The sequence below is a fragment of the Palaemon carinicauda genome, chromosome 14 (genome assembly GCF_036898095.1).
Source record: "Palaemon carinicauda isolate YSFRI2023 chromosome 14, ASM3689809v2, whole genome shotgun sequence".
Lineage (NCBI taxonomy): Eukaryota > Metazoa > Arthropoda > Malacostraca > Decapoda > Palaemonidae > Palaemon > Palaemon carinicauda.
In genome coordinates this window covers 7635631-7650817 of record NC_090738.1, presented here as the reverse complement: position 1 = coordinate 7650817, position 15187 = coordinate 7635631, and the positions used below count along the sequence as shown (strand labels likewise).

Genomic DNA, 15187 nt, shown 5'->3' with positions numbered 1-15187 from the left:
ATAAGCGCAAAGTGTTACAGTGTTGCGTTCGAGGGTTCGTCTGTTCGTGCCAGTTGTTCGCCTAGTCTGGGACCTCTTACAAGCTCCCAAGCAGGGGAGAAGTAACGTCGAAGGACTTATGGGTTCATCAGGCCTTGATCAACGAACAGACGTTTCCCTCCGTGGTTTTGGGTGTAACCAACTCACGTAAGCCGACGTGATCACCCCACCCACACAAAGACGAGAGAGCCCTTTTATTCCTCGTCTGCGGAAGAGGTTTCTCGCAGAAACCATGGACCAAATCTTGCAGCTTTTAAGTGCAAGTCCAACTCCTAGGTGGTGCCATTAGCACTGGGTCAGTTCGGACTTGCTGCAGTACGACAACTGCACACCTCCCAGAGAGGCAAGGTGGTATCGCAACAGGCAGTAACTCCGTCTGTTGCCGCACCAGCTGTTTTAGACCCTCAGTCTCAACGGACAGTAGCTCCGTTTGTTGTTGTCTTTCTTAAACTCTAGTGGTCTATGCTGCAGACAATGCAGTCTCAGCTTGCGGTGTTGATGCAGGAGTTTCAGGCAGAGAAGGTTAGCACACCTCCTCCTGCGAGCGCTCCTCCACCTCTGCGCAGTCCACCCTGCCAGACGTATGATGTTGAGGCTCCTCCTGCCTCCATGCGTGAGCTGCCGCATTGGGAGTTGCCAGGTACCAGCGCTATGCAGCAACCTCCACTTTCCTTGAGGCAGGAGCCTCATGCTATGCGGCAACCGCCTCAACTCTTGAGGCAAGAGCCTCAACTCTTGAGGCAAGAACCTCAACTCTTGAGGCAAGAGCCTCAACTCTTGAGGCAAGAGCCTCAACTCTTGAGGCAAGAGCCTCAACTCTTGAGGCAAGAACCTCAACTCTTGAGGCAAGAGCCTCAACTCTTGAGGCAAGAACCTCAACTCTTGAGGCAAGAACCTCAACTCTTGAGGCAAGAACCTCAACTCTTGAGGCAAGAGCCTCAACTCTTGAGGCAAGAACCTCAACTCCTGAGCCAAGAGCCTCAACTCTTGAGGCAAGAACCTCAACTCTTGAGGCAAGAACCTCCACTCTTGAGGCAAGAGCCTCAACTCTTGAGGCAAGAACCTCAACTCTTGAGGCAAGAACCTCAACTCTTGAGGCAAGAGCCTCAACTCTTGAGGCAAGAGCCTCTCTCTGCGCAGCCACCTCCTCAACCCTTGAGGCAGACGCAACTCTTGAGGCAGGAACCTCATGCTATGAGGCAGCCGCCTCAACGCATGCAGCAACCGCATTCTTCACAGCATGAGCCTCTCTCTGCGCAGCTACCTCCTCAACCCTTGAGGCAGACGCAACTCTTGAGGCAGGAACCTCACAGGAGCCTCATGCTATGCGGCATCCTCCTCAAACCATGAGGCAGGAGCCTCATGCTATGCGGCATCCTCCTCAACCCATGAGGCAGGAGCCTCATGCTATGCGGCAACCTCCTCTACCCATGAGGCAGCCTCATGCTATGCGGCATCCTCCTCAACCCATGAGGCAGGATCCTCATGCTATGCGGCATCCTCCTCAACCCATGAGGCAGGAGTCTCATGCTATGAGGAGCCTCATGCTATGCGGCATCCTCCTCAAACCATGAGGCAGGAGCCTCATGCTATGCGGCAACCGCCTCAACCCATGAGGCAGGAGCCTCATACTATGCGGCATCCTCCTCAACGCATGCGGCATGAGCCTCATCCCTTGCAGCATGAGCCTCATCCCATGCAGCATGAGCCTCATACCATGCAGCATGAGCCTCATCCCATGCAGCATGAGCCTCATCCCATGCAGCATAAGCCGCACGCCATGCAACATGCTCTGCTTACCTTACAGCATGCTCTACATACAGCATGCTCTGCATACAGCATGCTCTGCATACCTTACCGCATGCTCCTCAGTCACACATCTTTGGTTGTTGCCAACTCACTAGACTGTCAAGCAGTTTCATAACGTTGCCTTCTAGTCTGCTGCTTTTGCACCAGTGAAACCCTCACTGAGAGAACTTAGCTTTTCTCGGATATGGTTCCTGTAGATGAGAAAGTGCTATTCTCCCTCCTTCTGATATTCCCTTGAGGACTCTTTCATTTGGAGAGGAGCCTTTAGCTGCTTAGCCTCCTATGGACTTTTATTTAAGCATAACATGCTTCCAGGGAGGGTAATGGTTCCACTTCAGTCGCTAACCCCGTCTGTTACCACACCTGCTCCCATAGACCTTGAGCTTTGTTGCAAGACATGCAGTCCAAGCTTAGTCCTTGTTAGAGGATTTTTTGTTTACGGAGTCAGTGTGTCACTGGGAAGACGTTCAACAACCAGCAGAAGTGACTTGTTGTGACGCAGTGCGGCAACCTCAGCAACCCGATAAGGAGTTGTCTGTACGACCCAGACAGTCTAGACAGCTTCGGGTTGTCGCTGTACTTCCTCGCTTCCCCATGGTTGACAGTTCACAGACTGTGCAGCAGTACCATGATCTTGTGTCCGGCTCCGTCAGACGACTAGCTTTTAAGAGCTCCAACACAAGTCGTCGCTGTCTGGAGATTCTCAGATGGACTATGGATCTGACCAAGGAACTGGGCCTCCTGGTCAATTTTGAGGAGTCCCAGCTCATCCCATCCCAGACCATTGTCTACCTGGGTATGGATCTTCAGAGTCGAGCTTTTCGGGCTTTTCCGTCGGCCCCAAGGATCTACTAAGCCCTAGATTGCATCCAGAGCATGCTGAGAAGGAACCGATGCTCAGTCAGGTAGTGGATGAGTCTAACAGGGACACTTTCATCGCTGGCCCTGTTCATCGAGTTAGGGAGACGCCACCTCCGCCCCCTTCAGTATCATCTAGCGGCTCACTGGATAAAGGACATGACGCTAGAGACGATCTCAGTTCCTGTTTCCGAAGAGAGGAGATCTACTCTCACGTGGTGAAAGAACAGCTTTCTTCTCAAGGAAGTCTACCTTTGGCTGTTCAGAAACCCGACCGCCGTCTCTTCTCTGACGCATCAGACACGGGCTGGGGTGCGACTTTGGACGGACAGGAATGCTCGGGAACATGGAATCAGGAGCTAAGGACACTTCACATCTATTGCAAGGAGCTGTTGGCGGTTCTTCTGGCCTTGATAAACTTCAAGTCCCTCCAGCTTAACAAGGTGGTGGAGGTGGACTCTGACAACACCACAGCCTTGGCTTACATCTCCAAGCAGGGAGGGACTCATTCGTGGAAGTTGTTCTAGATCGCAAGGGACCTCCTCATCTGGTTAAAAGATCGAAAGCTCACGCTGGTAACGAGGTTCATTCAGGGCGATATGAATGTCATGGCAGATCGCCTTAGCCGGAAGGGTCAGGTCATCCCCACAGAGTGGACCCTTCACAAGAATGTTTGCAGCAGACTTTGGGCCCTGTGGGGTCAGCCAACCATAGATCTGTTCGCTACCTCGATAACCTAGAGACTCCCGTTGTATTGTTCTCCGATTCCAGACCCAGCAGCAGTTCACGTGGATGCTTTTCTGCTGGATTGGTCCCATCTCGACCTGTATGCATTCCCGCCGTTCAAGATTGTCAACAGGGTACTTCAGAAGTTCGCCTCTCGCAAAGGGACACGGCTGACGTTGGTTGGCTCCGCTCTGGCCCGCGAGAGAATGGTTCATAGAGGTACTGCAATGGCTGGTCGACATTCCCAGGACTCTTCCTCTAGGAGTGGACCTTCTACGTCTACCTCACGTAAAGAAGGTACATCCAAACCTCCACGCTCTTCGTCTGACTGCCTTCAGACTTTCGAAAGACTCTCAAGAGCTAGGGGCTTTTCGAAGGAGGCAGCCAGAGCGATTGCCAGAGCAAGGAGGACATCCACTCTCAGAGTCTATCAGTCTAAAGGGGAAGTCTTCCGAAGCTGGTACAAGGCCAATGCAGTTTCCTCATCCAGTACCACTGTAACCCAGATTGCTGACTTCCTGTTACATCTAAGGAACGTAAGATCCCTTTCAGCTCCTACGATTAAGGGTTACAGAAGTATGTTGGCAGCGGTTTTCCGCCACAGAGGCTTGGATCTTTCCACCAACAAAGATCTACAGGACCTCCTTAGGTCTTTTGAGACCTCAAAGGAACGTCGGTTGTCCACTCCAGGCTGGAATCTAGACGTGGTCCTAAGGTTCCTTATGTCATCAAGATTTGAACCTCTCCAATCAGCCTCTTTTAAGGACCTCACATTAAGAACTCTTTTCCTCGTGTGCTTGACAACAGCTAAAAGAGTAAGTGAGATGCACGCCTTCAGCAGGAACATAGTTTTCACATCTGAAACGGCTACATGTTCCTTGCAGCTCGGTTTTTTGCTAAAACGAGCTTCCTTCACGTCCTTGGCCTAAGTCGTTCGAGATCCCAAGCCTATCCAACTTGGTGGGGGACGAACTGGAGAGAGTACTTTGCCCAGTTAGAGCTCTTAGGTACTATCTAAAAAGGTCATAACCTTTACGAGGACAATCAGAAGCCTTATGGTGTGCTATCAAGAAGCCTTCTCTTCCAAGGTCTAAGAACTCAGTTTCTTACCTATTCAGGCTCCTGATTAGGGAAGCACATTCTCATCTGAAGGAAGAAGACCTTGCTTTGCTGAAGGTAAGGACACATGAAGTGAGAGCTGTGGCTACTTCAGTGGCCCTCAAACAGAACCGTTCTCTGCAGAGTGTTATGGATGCAACCTATTGGAGAAGCAAGTCAGTGTTCGCATCATTCTATCTCAAAGATGTCCAGTCTCTTTACGAGAACTGCTACACCCTGGGACCATTCGTAGCAACGAATGCAGTAGTAGGCGGGGGCTCAGCCACTACATTCCCATAATCCCATAACCTTTTTAACCTTTCTCTTGAATACTTTTTATGGGTTGTACGGTCGGCTAAGAAGCCTTCCACATCCTTGTTGATTTGGCGGGTGGTCAATTCTTTCTTGAGAAGCGCCGAGGTTAAAGGTTGTGATGAGGTCCTTTAGTATGGGTTGCAGCCCTTTATACTTCAGCACCTAAGAGTCGTTCAGCATCCTAAGAGGACCGCTACGCTCAGTAAGGAAGACGTACTTAATAAAGGCAGAGTAATGGTTCAAGTCGTCTTCCTTACCAGGTACTTATTTATTTTATGTTATTTTTGAATAACTAATAAAATAAAATACGGGATACTTAGCTTCTTTGTTAACATGTATGCTGGTCTCCACCCACCACCCTGGGTGTGAATCAGCTACATGATTATCGGGTAAGATTAATATTGAAAAATGTTATTTTCATTAGTAAAATAAATTTTTGAATATACTTACCCGATAATCATGATTTAATTGACCCACCCTTCCTCCCCATAGAGAACCAGTGGACCGAGGAAAAAATTGAGGTGGTGTTGACAAGAAGTACTGGAGTACCTGACCACAGATGGCGCTGTGGTGTTCACCCCCACCTGTATAGCGATCGCTGGCGTATCCCGACCGTAGATTTCTGTCGGCAACAGAGTTGACAGCTACATGATTATCGGGTAAGTATATTCAAAAATTTATTTTACTAATGAAAATAACATTTTTATAGAAAAGGTCTTCGCAGGATCCCTTCCGAAACTACTATATCTGTAGTACCATGCTCAACGCTACAAGGAATGACCGCCATCTTGGATATGGCGCTTTCTTGATACTCAATAATAGTATGGGAAGTAGGGTAACCTTGATACGGTTCCCCTTCTATTTTTGTCACTTTACCCCTCGAAGCGTAAACGCTATTCGGGGTGAAGATTGCCATGTGGCCTGTCAAGAACACGTCCCTGATATTATGCGATATCCTTGAGAGAAATTTTAAGGATATTCGCGCCAGGAGTTAGAATTCTGGAGACTTAAAGGTGAATTCTCTGGGAATATCACTGTAGTACATATATCCCTTAGGAAGCTACTATTAGGAACTTCCATCAGGACGACATGGCTATCTCACCCAAAAATAGGTTTTTCGTTTCTCTCAAAATCCGTTATATATACAGCATATATATATATATATATATATATATATATATATATATATATATATATATATATATATATATATATACACACACACATATATATATATGTATATATATATATATATATATATATATATATATATATATATATATATATATACACACACACATATATATATATATATGTATATATATATATATATATATATATATATATATATATATATATATATATATATTTATATATATATATATATATATATATATATATATATATATATATATATATATATATATATACAGTATATATATTTATATATATACAGTATATACATATATATATAATATATATATATATATATATATATATATATATATGTATATATTTAAATATTTAATGAAGGAGCTCATCAGGAAATATCCTAGTATCCCAATGGGCTAATATGCCGTTGTGCACCAATCTCACATATGAGCGGTATTCCATTAGATTTTGAAACTGCACATCTCCTGTGAACAGAATTTTTTATATGGCCCCTATTTTTCATTTTATTTGTAAATTTATATATACAAGTAATTCTTAGGAATGGCTGCATTGTACATTACAGAGATTGGTATTTTGATATATGGTTTACTAGTTCCAAAATTTTCAGTGCGTATCTTGCCATAAAACAAAAGCTTATCTGAATTAATACTATGAATATGAAAAATAATTAATTTGTTTATATTGTCACCAGATAAAAGCTTATCTGAAAGAATACTATGAATATGAAAAGTAATTAATTCGTTTGAAATTTTTTTATGTTGTGCAGTTTTGTATGATTTTAACAGCAATTTTTACTCATTTCTTAACTTGTATATTAAATTACAGTTAACAGCCGTATCAGATTATCGGCCTCTGCCCCCTGGAATCACTGAAGATGGTGTTGGTGTTTGTTCTGCTAGTGTGGCAACAAGTCCTCCCAGTCATGATGCTGAGCATAGTCTGCCTGAAAGTTTAGCAGATTTAAAGCTTGGTAAAGTCAAGATAGAATCAAGTCAACAGGTAGGAACCTTAACATTTTAGTGATATTCATCTTCCTGTAATAGTTGTTTATGATTTCCACTTTCCTTTTTTTCCCCTAATTAATCTTACCAATGCTTTTAGCTTTTTTTATAAACCATTTTGCTAATTATATTTCTGAATCAACTACAATGGTAACTAGGCATAACTATACTCAACTTAGATTTTTACTCAGAGAGTTTATGCTTCAACTGAAAAAGAATACAATCTAACCATAAAAGAAACCCTTTCTGGTACAACACAGGAACATAAGAGATGGACTAACCTTAAATCTGCGCTCTTGGATGTAGATGCAACAGTTCCTTCTTTACTTAAACCAGATGGCTCTGTTGCTTACTGTCCAAAGGAAAAGGCAACCCTTTTGGCTTATGCGTTTGACAGTAAGCAGAGTTATGAGAAACTTGAACTTCCTCATTCCTGTTTTCCTGAGGCTAAACTAACTAGTTTAGCTTTTCGATCTTATGAAATTAAAGCTAATGATGGACCTTGATGCTTATGAAGGTGTAGACCCAAATAGTATTTTTCCTTTGTTTTTTATTAACACTGCATATTTCTTAGCTCCAAAGATATCTGTCATTTTGCGCAAATCAGCAAGAAGAGGAACTTTCAGCTGTTGTTAGAGAATTGGTAATGTTACTCATTATATAAATAAGTTTTTGGGCTCAAGCCATGTCGTCCTGATGGAAGGTTCCTATTGGTAGCTTTCTAAGGGATATTTGGTTACAGTGATATTCCCAGAGAATTAACCTTTAGTTCTTCTAACTCCTGGCACGAATATCCTTAAAGTTTCTCTTAAGGATATCGCATAATATCGGGACGTATATCTTGATACGACACATAGCAATCTTCACCCCGAATAGCGTTTTCGTTTCGAGGGGGAAAAGTGGCAAAATTAGAAAGGGAGCCATTATCAAGGTTACCCTTCCTCCCTTACCATTACGAATATCCAGATGGCGCTGTATCCAAGATGGCGCTCATTCCTAATTTTTTAGCGAATTTACACGGTGGTTTTCCCTGTTGCTCTAACGTTTGTGTTCGATTATCTGAGGATTAATCATGCAATCTCCAACTTCTTCTGCCTCTGGAAAGTTGAGTATTTATTCTTTACATTGTATTTTTAAACATTAAACTTACCCGCTGGTTATGTAAAAATAGCTTTAGGTCTCTGACGTCCGGCAGAAATTCTAAACTCGCGGCAATCGCAGATAGAGTAGCCAGGTGTACACTAGTGCCCTCAGGCAAGATACACAGAACCATTCCATGAATCCCCAGATTTTATCTGCCAGTCATATTGGCAACATTGTTGGAATTTCACTCGTTATTAACTTGGATTTTACCAGTTATCTTGGTGATGTACTTCTATATTGGTTATTGGCATTTGCTTATCTTGTTTTTCTTTGGTATTTGATCGTGAAGGTTCATAGTTTAAAAGGTAGGATTAGAAGATTTTTCAACCTACTGTTAAACCTATTCTTGAGAACAACGGCGGAAGGAAACACTGCCAACTCTATGACGTCACAGTCATATGATGTAAGACTACGTAGTATGACTTGCAATTTCTTTCTTTTTCCACAAAGAATGATAAGTGATACTATCTTACAAACCAAAATGTTTAAGTTTTTAAGATATAAAGGAAATGTTATTTTTTCAGCAAATATTTGTCCTTTTAGTATACTCTCTTTACATAATCTTTGATCTATTTTCAAAGATTAAATAGATCTTGCGTACAGTTTAATTTACGCTAAGTATTATTTTTGACAACCGATTTAGTCCCACAATTCTGTGTATCGTTGTTTGCTTTTTCGATATTGGTATAAGATAAAAGGAATATGTTATTTTGAATAAAAATTTTTCATTTTAGTATATTTTCTTTAGATAATCTATTTTCAGAGATTAAAGAAAACTAGCGTACAGTTAATTTTATACTACTTAGTATCCATGACAATCGATATAGTCTCACGATTCTTTGTATCGTCGTTTACTTTTTCGTTATTGTGAATACTAATATTTTTTGTATATATAGATGTTCCAATTGTAAAATGTGGCAAATCATCTTTTATTGGAAACCCTTAAGTAATAAGGGTTGTTTACTTATATATATATATATATATATATATATATATATATATATATATATATATATATATATATATATATATATATATATAGATATATATGTATATATGTATATATGTATATATATATATATATATATATATATATATATATATATATATATATATATATATATATATATATATATACATATATATATATATATATATATATATATATATATATATATATATATATATATATATATATATATATATATATATACATATATATATATATATATATATATATATATATATATATATATATATATATATATATTTATATAAATATATATATATATATATATATATATATATATATATATATATATATATATATATATCGTCGTCGTCGTCGGCGCCCACTCGTGTCCGAGTATTGGGTTCTGTCGTTAGCCATCAGCCTCCTATCTATGGGGTGGGTGCTTATGTCTGATGTGGCTGTTAAGTCCTAGTCTGTGGTGGAAGAGTTGCGGACAGTGTTCACAAGGGGGGGTAGGTGGTGGGCGGGGCTGTTCTAATCGCTCTCTCCTTCTTCTCCTCCTAGCCTCCTCATTTTGTCTCCTCCTCTCCTCGAAGTCCACGGTGCCATGGTGTACTGTACTCCTCCAGGTTTTCCTGTCCCTGGCTGTTTCTTCCCATGAGGAAGGATCGATGTCAGTTAGAGCCAGGGTGCACTTTAGTTGATCTTTATAGCGCATTTTCGGGGCTCCTCGTGGTCTGGTGCCCTGGGTCAGTTCTCCGTAGAATATTTTCTTTGGGAGCCTAGATGGATCCATCCTATGCACGTGTCCTATCCAGCGGAGGCTCTGGTGGATGATGGTGGCCTCCACACTGTTCAGCGAGGCACGTTCTAAGACTTCAATGTTGGTGGTGTGGCTCTCCCAAGGGATTTTCAAGATCTGCCTCAGTTTCATTTGTTGGAAGCGTTCTAGGTTTTTAATATCGTTTCTATATAGCGTCCATGTTTCACATGCATACAGGAGCGTGGAGAGGACTACTGCCCTGAACTCCATTATTTTGGTGGTCATTGTCAGTGTGTGGTTGTTAAATACGCGGCAGTTGAGTCGGCCAAAGGCGGAGTGGGCTGCCCTGATCCTGTTCTCCACGTCTTTTTAGCTTGTGGGAGCTGATGTTAGGATGCTCCCTAGGTAGGAGAACTGGTCCACCTGTTCTAACGGTTGGTCATTCACTGTGGTATTGAAGTTTGGGAGCATCAGTCCTGGTGGATGTTGGACGAGGGTCTTGGTTTTATCTGTGTTGACTTGCATCCCAAAACGTTCGTAGGCAGAGTTGTATGCATCAGCTAACGACTGCAGGTCCTCTGCCGTCTGACCTGGGGTGGCATTGTCGTCAGCATACTGCAGTTCTCGCACTGCACACGTGGAGTCTGGCGAGGTTGAAAGCGCCTCCATCCATGCGGAAACGTAGGTTGACTGAGGGTGTGTCTGGGGGAATCTCGTTGAGCATTGCTGCGGTGTATAGCGAGAAACACGTTGGGGCCAGAACATAGCCCTGCTTCAGGCTGCCGTTGATGGGGAATGGGTCTGAAAGAGAGTTCTGGTGGCAGACTCTCCCAACCATTCCGTCATGGAGGGCACGCACCAGCTTGAAAAAATCGGGTGGGAAGCCATATCTTTTGAGGACAGCCCACATGGCAGGTCGAGGTACTTTGTCGAAGGCCTTTTTCAAATCCCAGAAGATGAACATTATGGGCTGTTGTTGTTCGAGGTTCTTCTCTTGTAGTTGTCGCGCACAGAAGATCATGTCTATGGTCCCGCGGGAAGGTCGAAAGCCGCACTGGGACTCTGGCAGGACGTCTTCTGCGAGAATAAGGAGGCGGTCAAGGAGAATCCGAGCGAAAATCTTACTCGCGATGCTTAGTAGTGATATTCCCCGGTAGTTGTTACAGTTCTCCCTGTCTCCCTTCTTGAAGATGGTAACGATGTTTGCATCGCGGAAGTCACTGGGGAGGGTCTTGGTCTCCCATATTTTCAGTATAAGGAGCATCAAACGGTTCCTCAAACCAGGGCCACCGTGAGTGAGGAGCTCCAACGGGATGTTGTCTGGCCCTGGGGCATTGCCGGGCTTCATGCGCTGCAGGGCCTGGTTGAAGTCATGGATGGAGGGTGGTAGTGCCATCCAGTGACGGACGGGATGCTGCGGGGTCATTCGCAGGAGATCGTCTGGGGTGTCTGCTTGGTCATTGAGGAGGTTCTCAAAGTGAGACCTCCACCTGGCCAGGATGCCCTCGCTGTCGGTGATGGTCGTGGCCCCATCCGCGTCCTTCAGGCTGCCCACTGATGACCGTGTGGGACCGAATATTTCCTTTGTTGCTGCATAGAAGTTGCGCAGGTCACGTTGGTCAGCGAAACTGTATTTCTGCAGCTTTTCTTTGCCACCAGGTGTTCTGGGCTTCACGGATCCCTCTTTGGCAACCAGCTTCAGTCACCTTGTGAGCACATTTGTTAGCTGCTGTTGGTTGGTTTTCCAAAGTCAGGCGTGCTTGTCGTTTGGTTTCAATGAGAAGAGAGATGGTAGCATCATTCTCATCAAACCAATCCTGCCGTTTCTTGGTGGTGTAGCCTAGTTTTTCCTCCGCGGCACGGGCCATGGCGTTTCTGAGGGTGGTCCAGTGGTGCTCAACAGTGGCCTGACCCACGGGGTCTGCGAGGTGTTGTTCGCAGGCCTCCTTGTAGTTCTGTGCCACCTGTGGGTTGCAGAGCTTACTACAATCAAAGCGTTGGTGTGGTACGCTGTCAGGTGCCCTTCTGGGTGGTCGTAGGGTCGTTATGGAGAGTCGGGAGATGAGGAGTCTGTGGTCCGTCCAGCAGTCATCCACTCCGGGCATGGATCGGGTGATGCGGACGTCTCCTCGGTCTCTGGCTCTGGTCAGGACGTAGTCCAGGGTGTGCCAGTGTTTAGACCGTGGGTGTCTCCATGTGGTCTTTTGTCGTTTTGGTAACTGGAAGATGGTGTTGGTTACTACAAGTTGGTGTTCTGCACACAGACCCAGTAGGAGTTGACTCAACCATACCGCAAAGGCCAGTTCTGAGAGACCAGACCAAGACTGGACCCCCCTATAGGCCTTCTCCTTTATTTAAGATAGGCAAAGGCTAGGAGAAGTAAAACTCCAAAATCAAACCAAACAAGACCCCAACGGCGGAGCTTCCCAGCGCCGGCGGAAGAGGGCAATGCCTGTCGGGCAGGCAACAAGGCGGGCCTTGACATAACAAGAACCCGGCAGCCCGATGCAACCAACATCGGAGAAGCCGCCTGTCTCATATGTCTTGAGCCGCGGTGAAAACGGTGTGGGCCAAGTGTGTGTGCGTGGCCGTTGCAAAGCCATGACCACCCAAAACAATATACCCAGCTACTGGCATTCTGTTGTTTCCTCCACCCTTCTTCATCTCTTTCTCACTATCATCATCATCACCACCAAGTCCTGAGGCGACAGCACCATGGGTGAAGGGGGCAGGCCTGGATAGCTGGAAGCCCTTAGCCCACGACTGCACTCAGGCGGCGAGTCTAAGATTAAGTCGCTCTCTGGTGACGGTGCCGTGACACCAGAGTTCAGCAGCTGGACCCGTGACTGGGCTGGCCTATTGAGGACACCGTAGCCCACCCCACATGGGGAGGCCCCTAGAAAAGGTGGGGTAAACATCGGACACGGCAAACCCGTCTGGTCAGCTTACCGCGGCTGGCGGACATCCCACTAATGCGGTCGAAACAACAAGAAAAAAATATTAACCTTAGGTGCGTGGAACATCCGCACCCTCCAAGACGTGACGAACACCATCCGCCCGGAACGACGTATAGCCCTCGTCTGCAAGGAGCTAGCCCGCTTCAATGTTGATGTGGCGGCTCTTAGCGAGACCAGACTACCCGAAGAGGGCAACATCAGGGAAGCTGGAACAGGCTACACCATCTTCTGGAAAGGCAAGGCCCTAGAGGAGCCTCGCATCCACGGTGTCGGCTTCGCCATCCGTTCCCAGCTAGTGCAGCAGCACAACCTCGCTCCCAAGGCCATCAGTGAGCGCCTGATGACTGTCCGCATCCCCATCACGCGGGACAGACACCTCACCCTGATCTCTGTCTACGCCCCGACTATGACCTCAACCGTTGATGACAAAGCTGCCTTCTACACCCAGCTCGACCGCACCATCCAGGCAGTTCCCGCCAATGACAAGCTCGTTGTGCTTGGCGACTTTAATGCCCGAGTAGGCAAAGACCATCGCCTGTGGGAGGGAATCATCGGCCGCCATGGCATTGGAAATTGCAACGCCAATGGCCAACTCCTACCCATATATATATATATATATATATATATATATATATATATATATATATATATACAGTAGGGTCCCGAATTACACGTGTTCTAATTACGCGATTCCTCAATTACGCGATCGATATTTTTAAAATTAAATTTCCTGTATCTGCGAGGAGCATTCTAAATCCGCGAGTCAAGCACCGCGAAGCGTAGGAAATCTATTGTTTTCTTAATTGTAATGGGGGGGGGGGTGATGGTTCCCCGATGTCTGAGAAGGGGGGGGGGGAGAATGTGAGAGAAAGATTTCTCAAACATTTTGAGACTAGTTTTGGATGAAAAATGTTAAGGTTTGCCCATCTGTTGTGTGAACTTGTCGCTAGGCTAGCCTAACTGTCCAACACCTATATGTATAATATTCCATATTTGTACTAATTAATTTTTATATTTACGTTGTGATTATGGTGAAAAATCCTTATTCATTAAACTTTAAATTAAAAACCATCAAAATCAACAGTGCCATTTGAAATATTGAAAAGTTTCCAAAAAAAAAAATCAACAGAACAGCATCGTCATGGGAACACCTTTGTTGCTTTCGTGTGCAAGACTACCGCTATCATCCAGTAGTAGTGCGTTGTGCTCCGTTTCATCTAAATTGTTTGAAATTCTTTTATATAGTACTTTTGAAACCAAAAATTAAATTAAATAAAGACTATTTTATATCATGCTACTGCCAAACATGTCACTACAACCAAACCCATTACTTTGTTTAGTACGTTCCATCGCCGATCATAACGAACTCGCTAACCAATTTTAACATCTGTCTATAGGTTAACTTTTGCGGCGAAAGATATCTTACCAGGTACTATGTAATAATAATGTTATAATTAATGTTGTTTTATTTATCCTTAGAAAATCAAAATAAATGAAATATGAGCAATTTTGTTTCGTGTTTTTTTTTTCCTAAAAAAACGCCTCCTTAAAAGGAAAACGTTTTTTTTTACGTTTCATCGTCGATCATAAACGCATTTACTCCTGAAAGTGATATTGAAGAGCTTTTACTAAAGATGTTATTATAAATAAAGATTATAAATAGGTGGTAAAATATCTATAATTAAAGTGTAGCAGCATCAAGAAATGTTGGGGTTCGCCCCTTACATAAGAATGTACTGTACATTGGATTAGACAGAACGTATAAAAAATCAATTAGGGAAAAATCGGTATTCGATATCCTCTTCATCAGCATCGTCAATCGGGCTTTTTATTTTTTTTATTCTCATTCGCTAACTAGTTATCGCACTGTCAAGATCTGCACACATTCCGATAATTCACATTTGAAGGTTTTCTGGGAGAGGACGATAGAGAAAATACCGAACTATATAAAATGTGTTTTAACCTGTTAAGCGTCACCCACGTGATAAACCGTTCACCACGATCTACTCGGTACCGCCTTCAACTGTATATTCCGTTCATGACTTTAATTGCCTTTTACAAGCCGTCAGTCTCGTGATATTACGTTTACTCGTATAGTAAGTATAGGATCACCACTTGGCAACACTCTCAGCATATTGGGACTGTGAATAGAAACTTATATGATGTCTAGCAACTATTTTTCTGAAGGTAGCTTCATGTTAGAAAACTGGTTTCCTATCAGTGCGCTCGGGCGTTCATGCATAAGTGGTTATTTGTTGTTCCTTTTGTGATGAACGGTCTAAAGAGGAAGGTTATTTCTTTAGATGAAATAAATGATATTCTTGTTGAGGAA

General features: G+C 43.9%; 1 protein-coding gene across 2 annotated transcripts in view; it reads left to right on the top strand.

Annotated features, from left to right (window-relative positions):
- The window catches only part of Cog3 (conserved oligomeric Golgi complex subunit 3), a 152086-nt gene that overhangs the window by 38709 nt on the left and 98190 nt on the right, over nt 1-15187 (top strand). For both annotated transcript variants that reach the window (XM_068386773.1, XM_068386774.1), the window contains exon 2: nt 6844-7017. In XM_068386773.1, coding sequence (XP_068242874.1) covers nt 6844-7017 — 174 coding nt within the window. The remainder of the gene's footprint in view (nt 1-6843; nt 7018-15187) is intronic.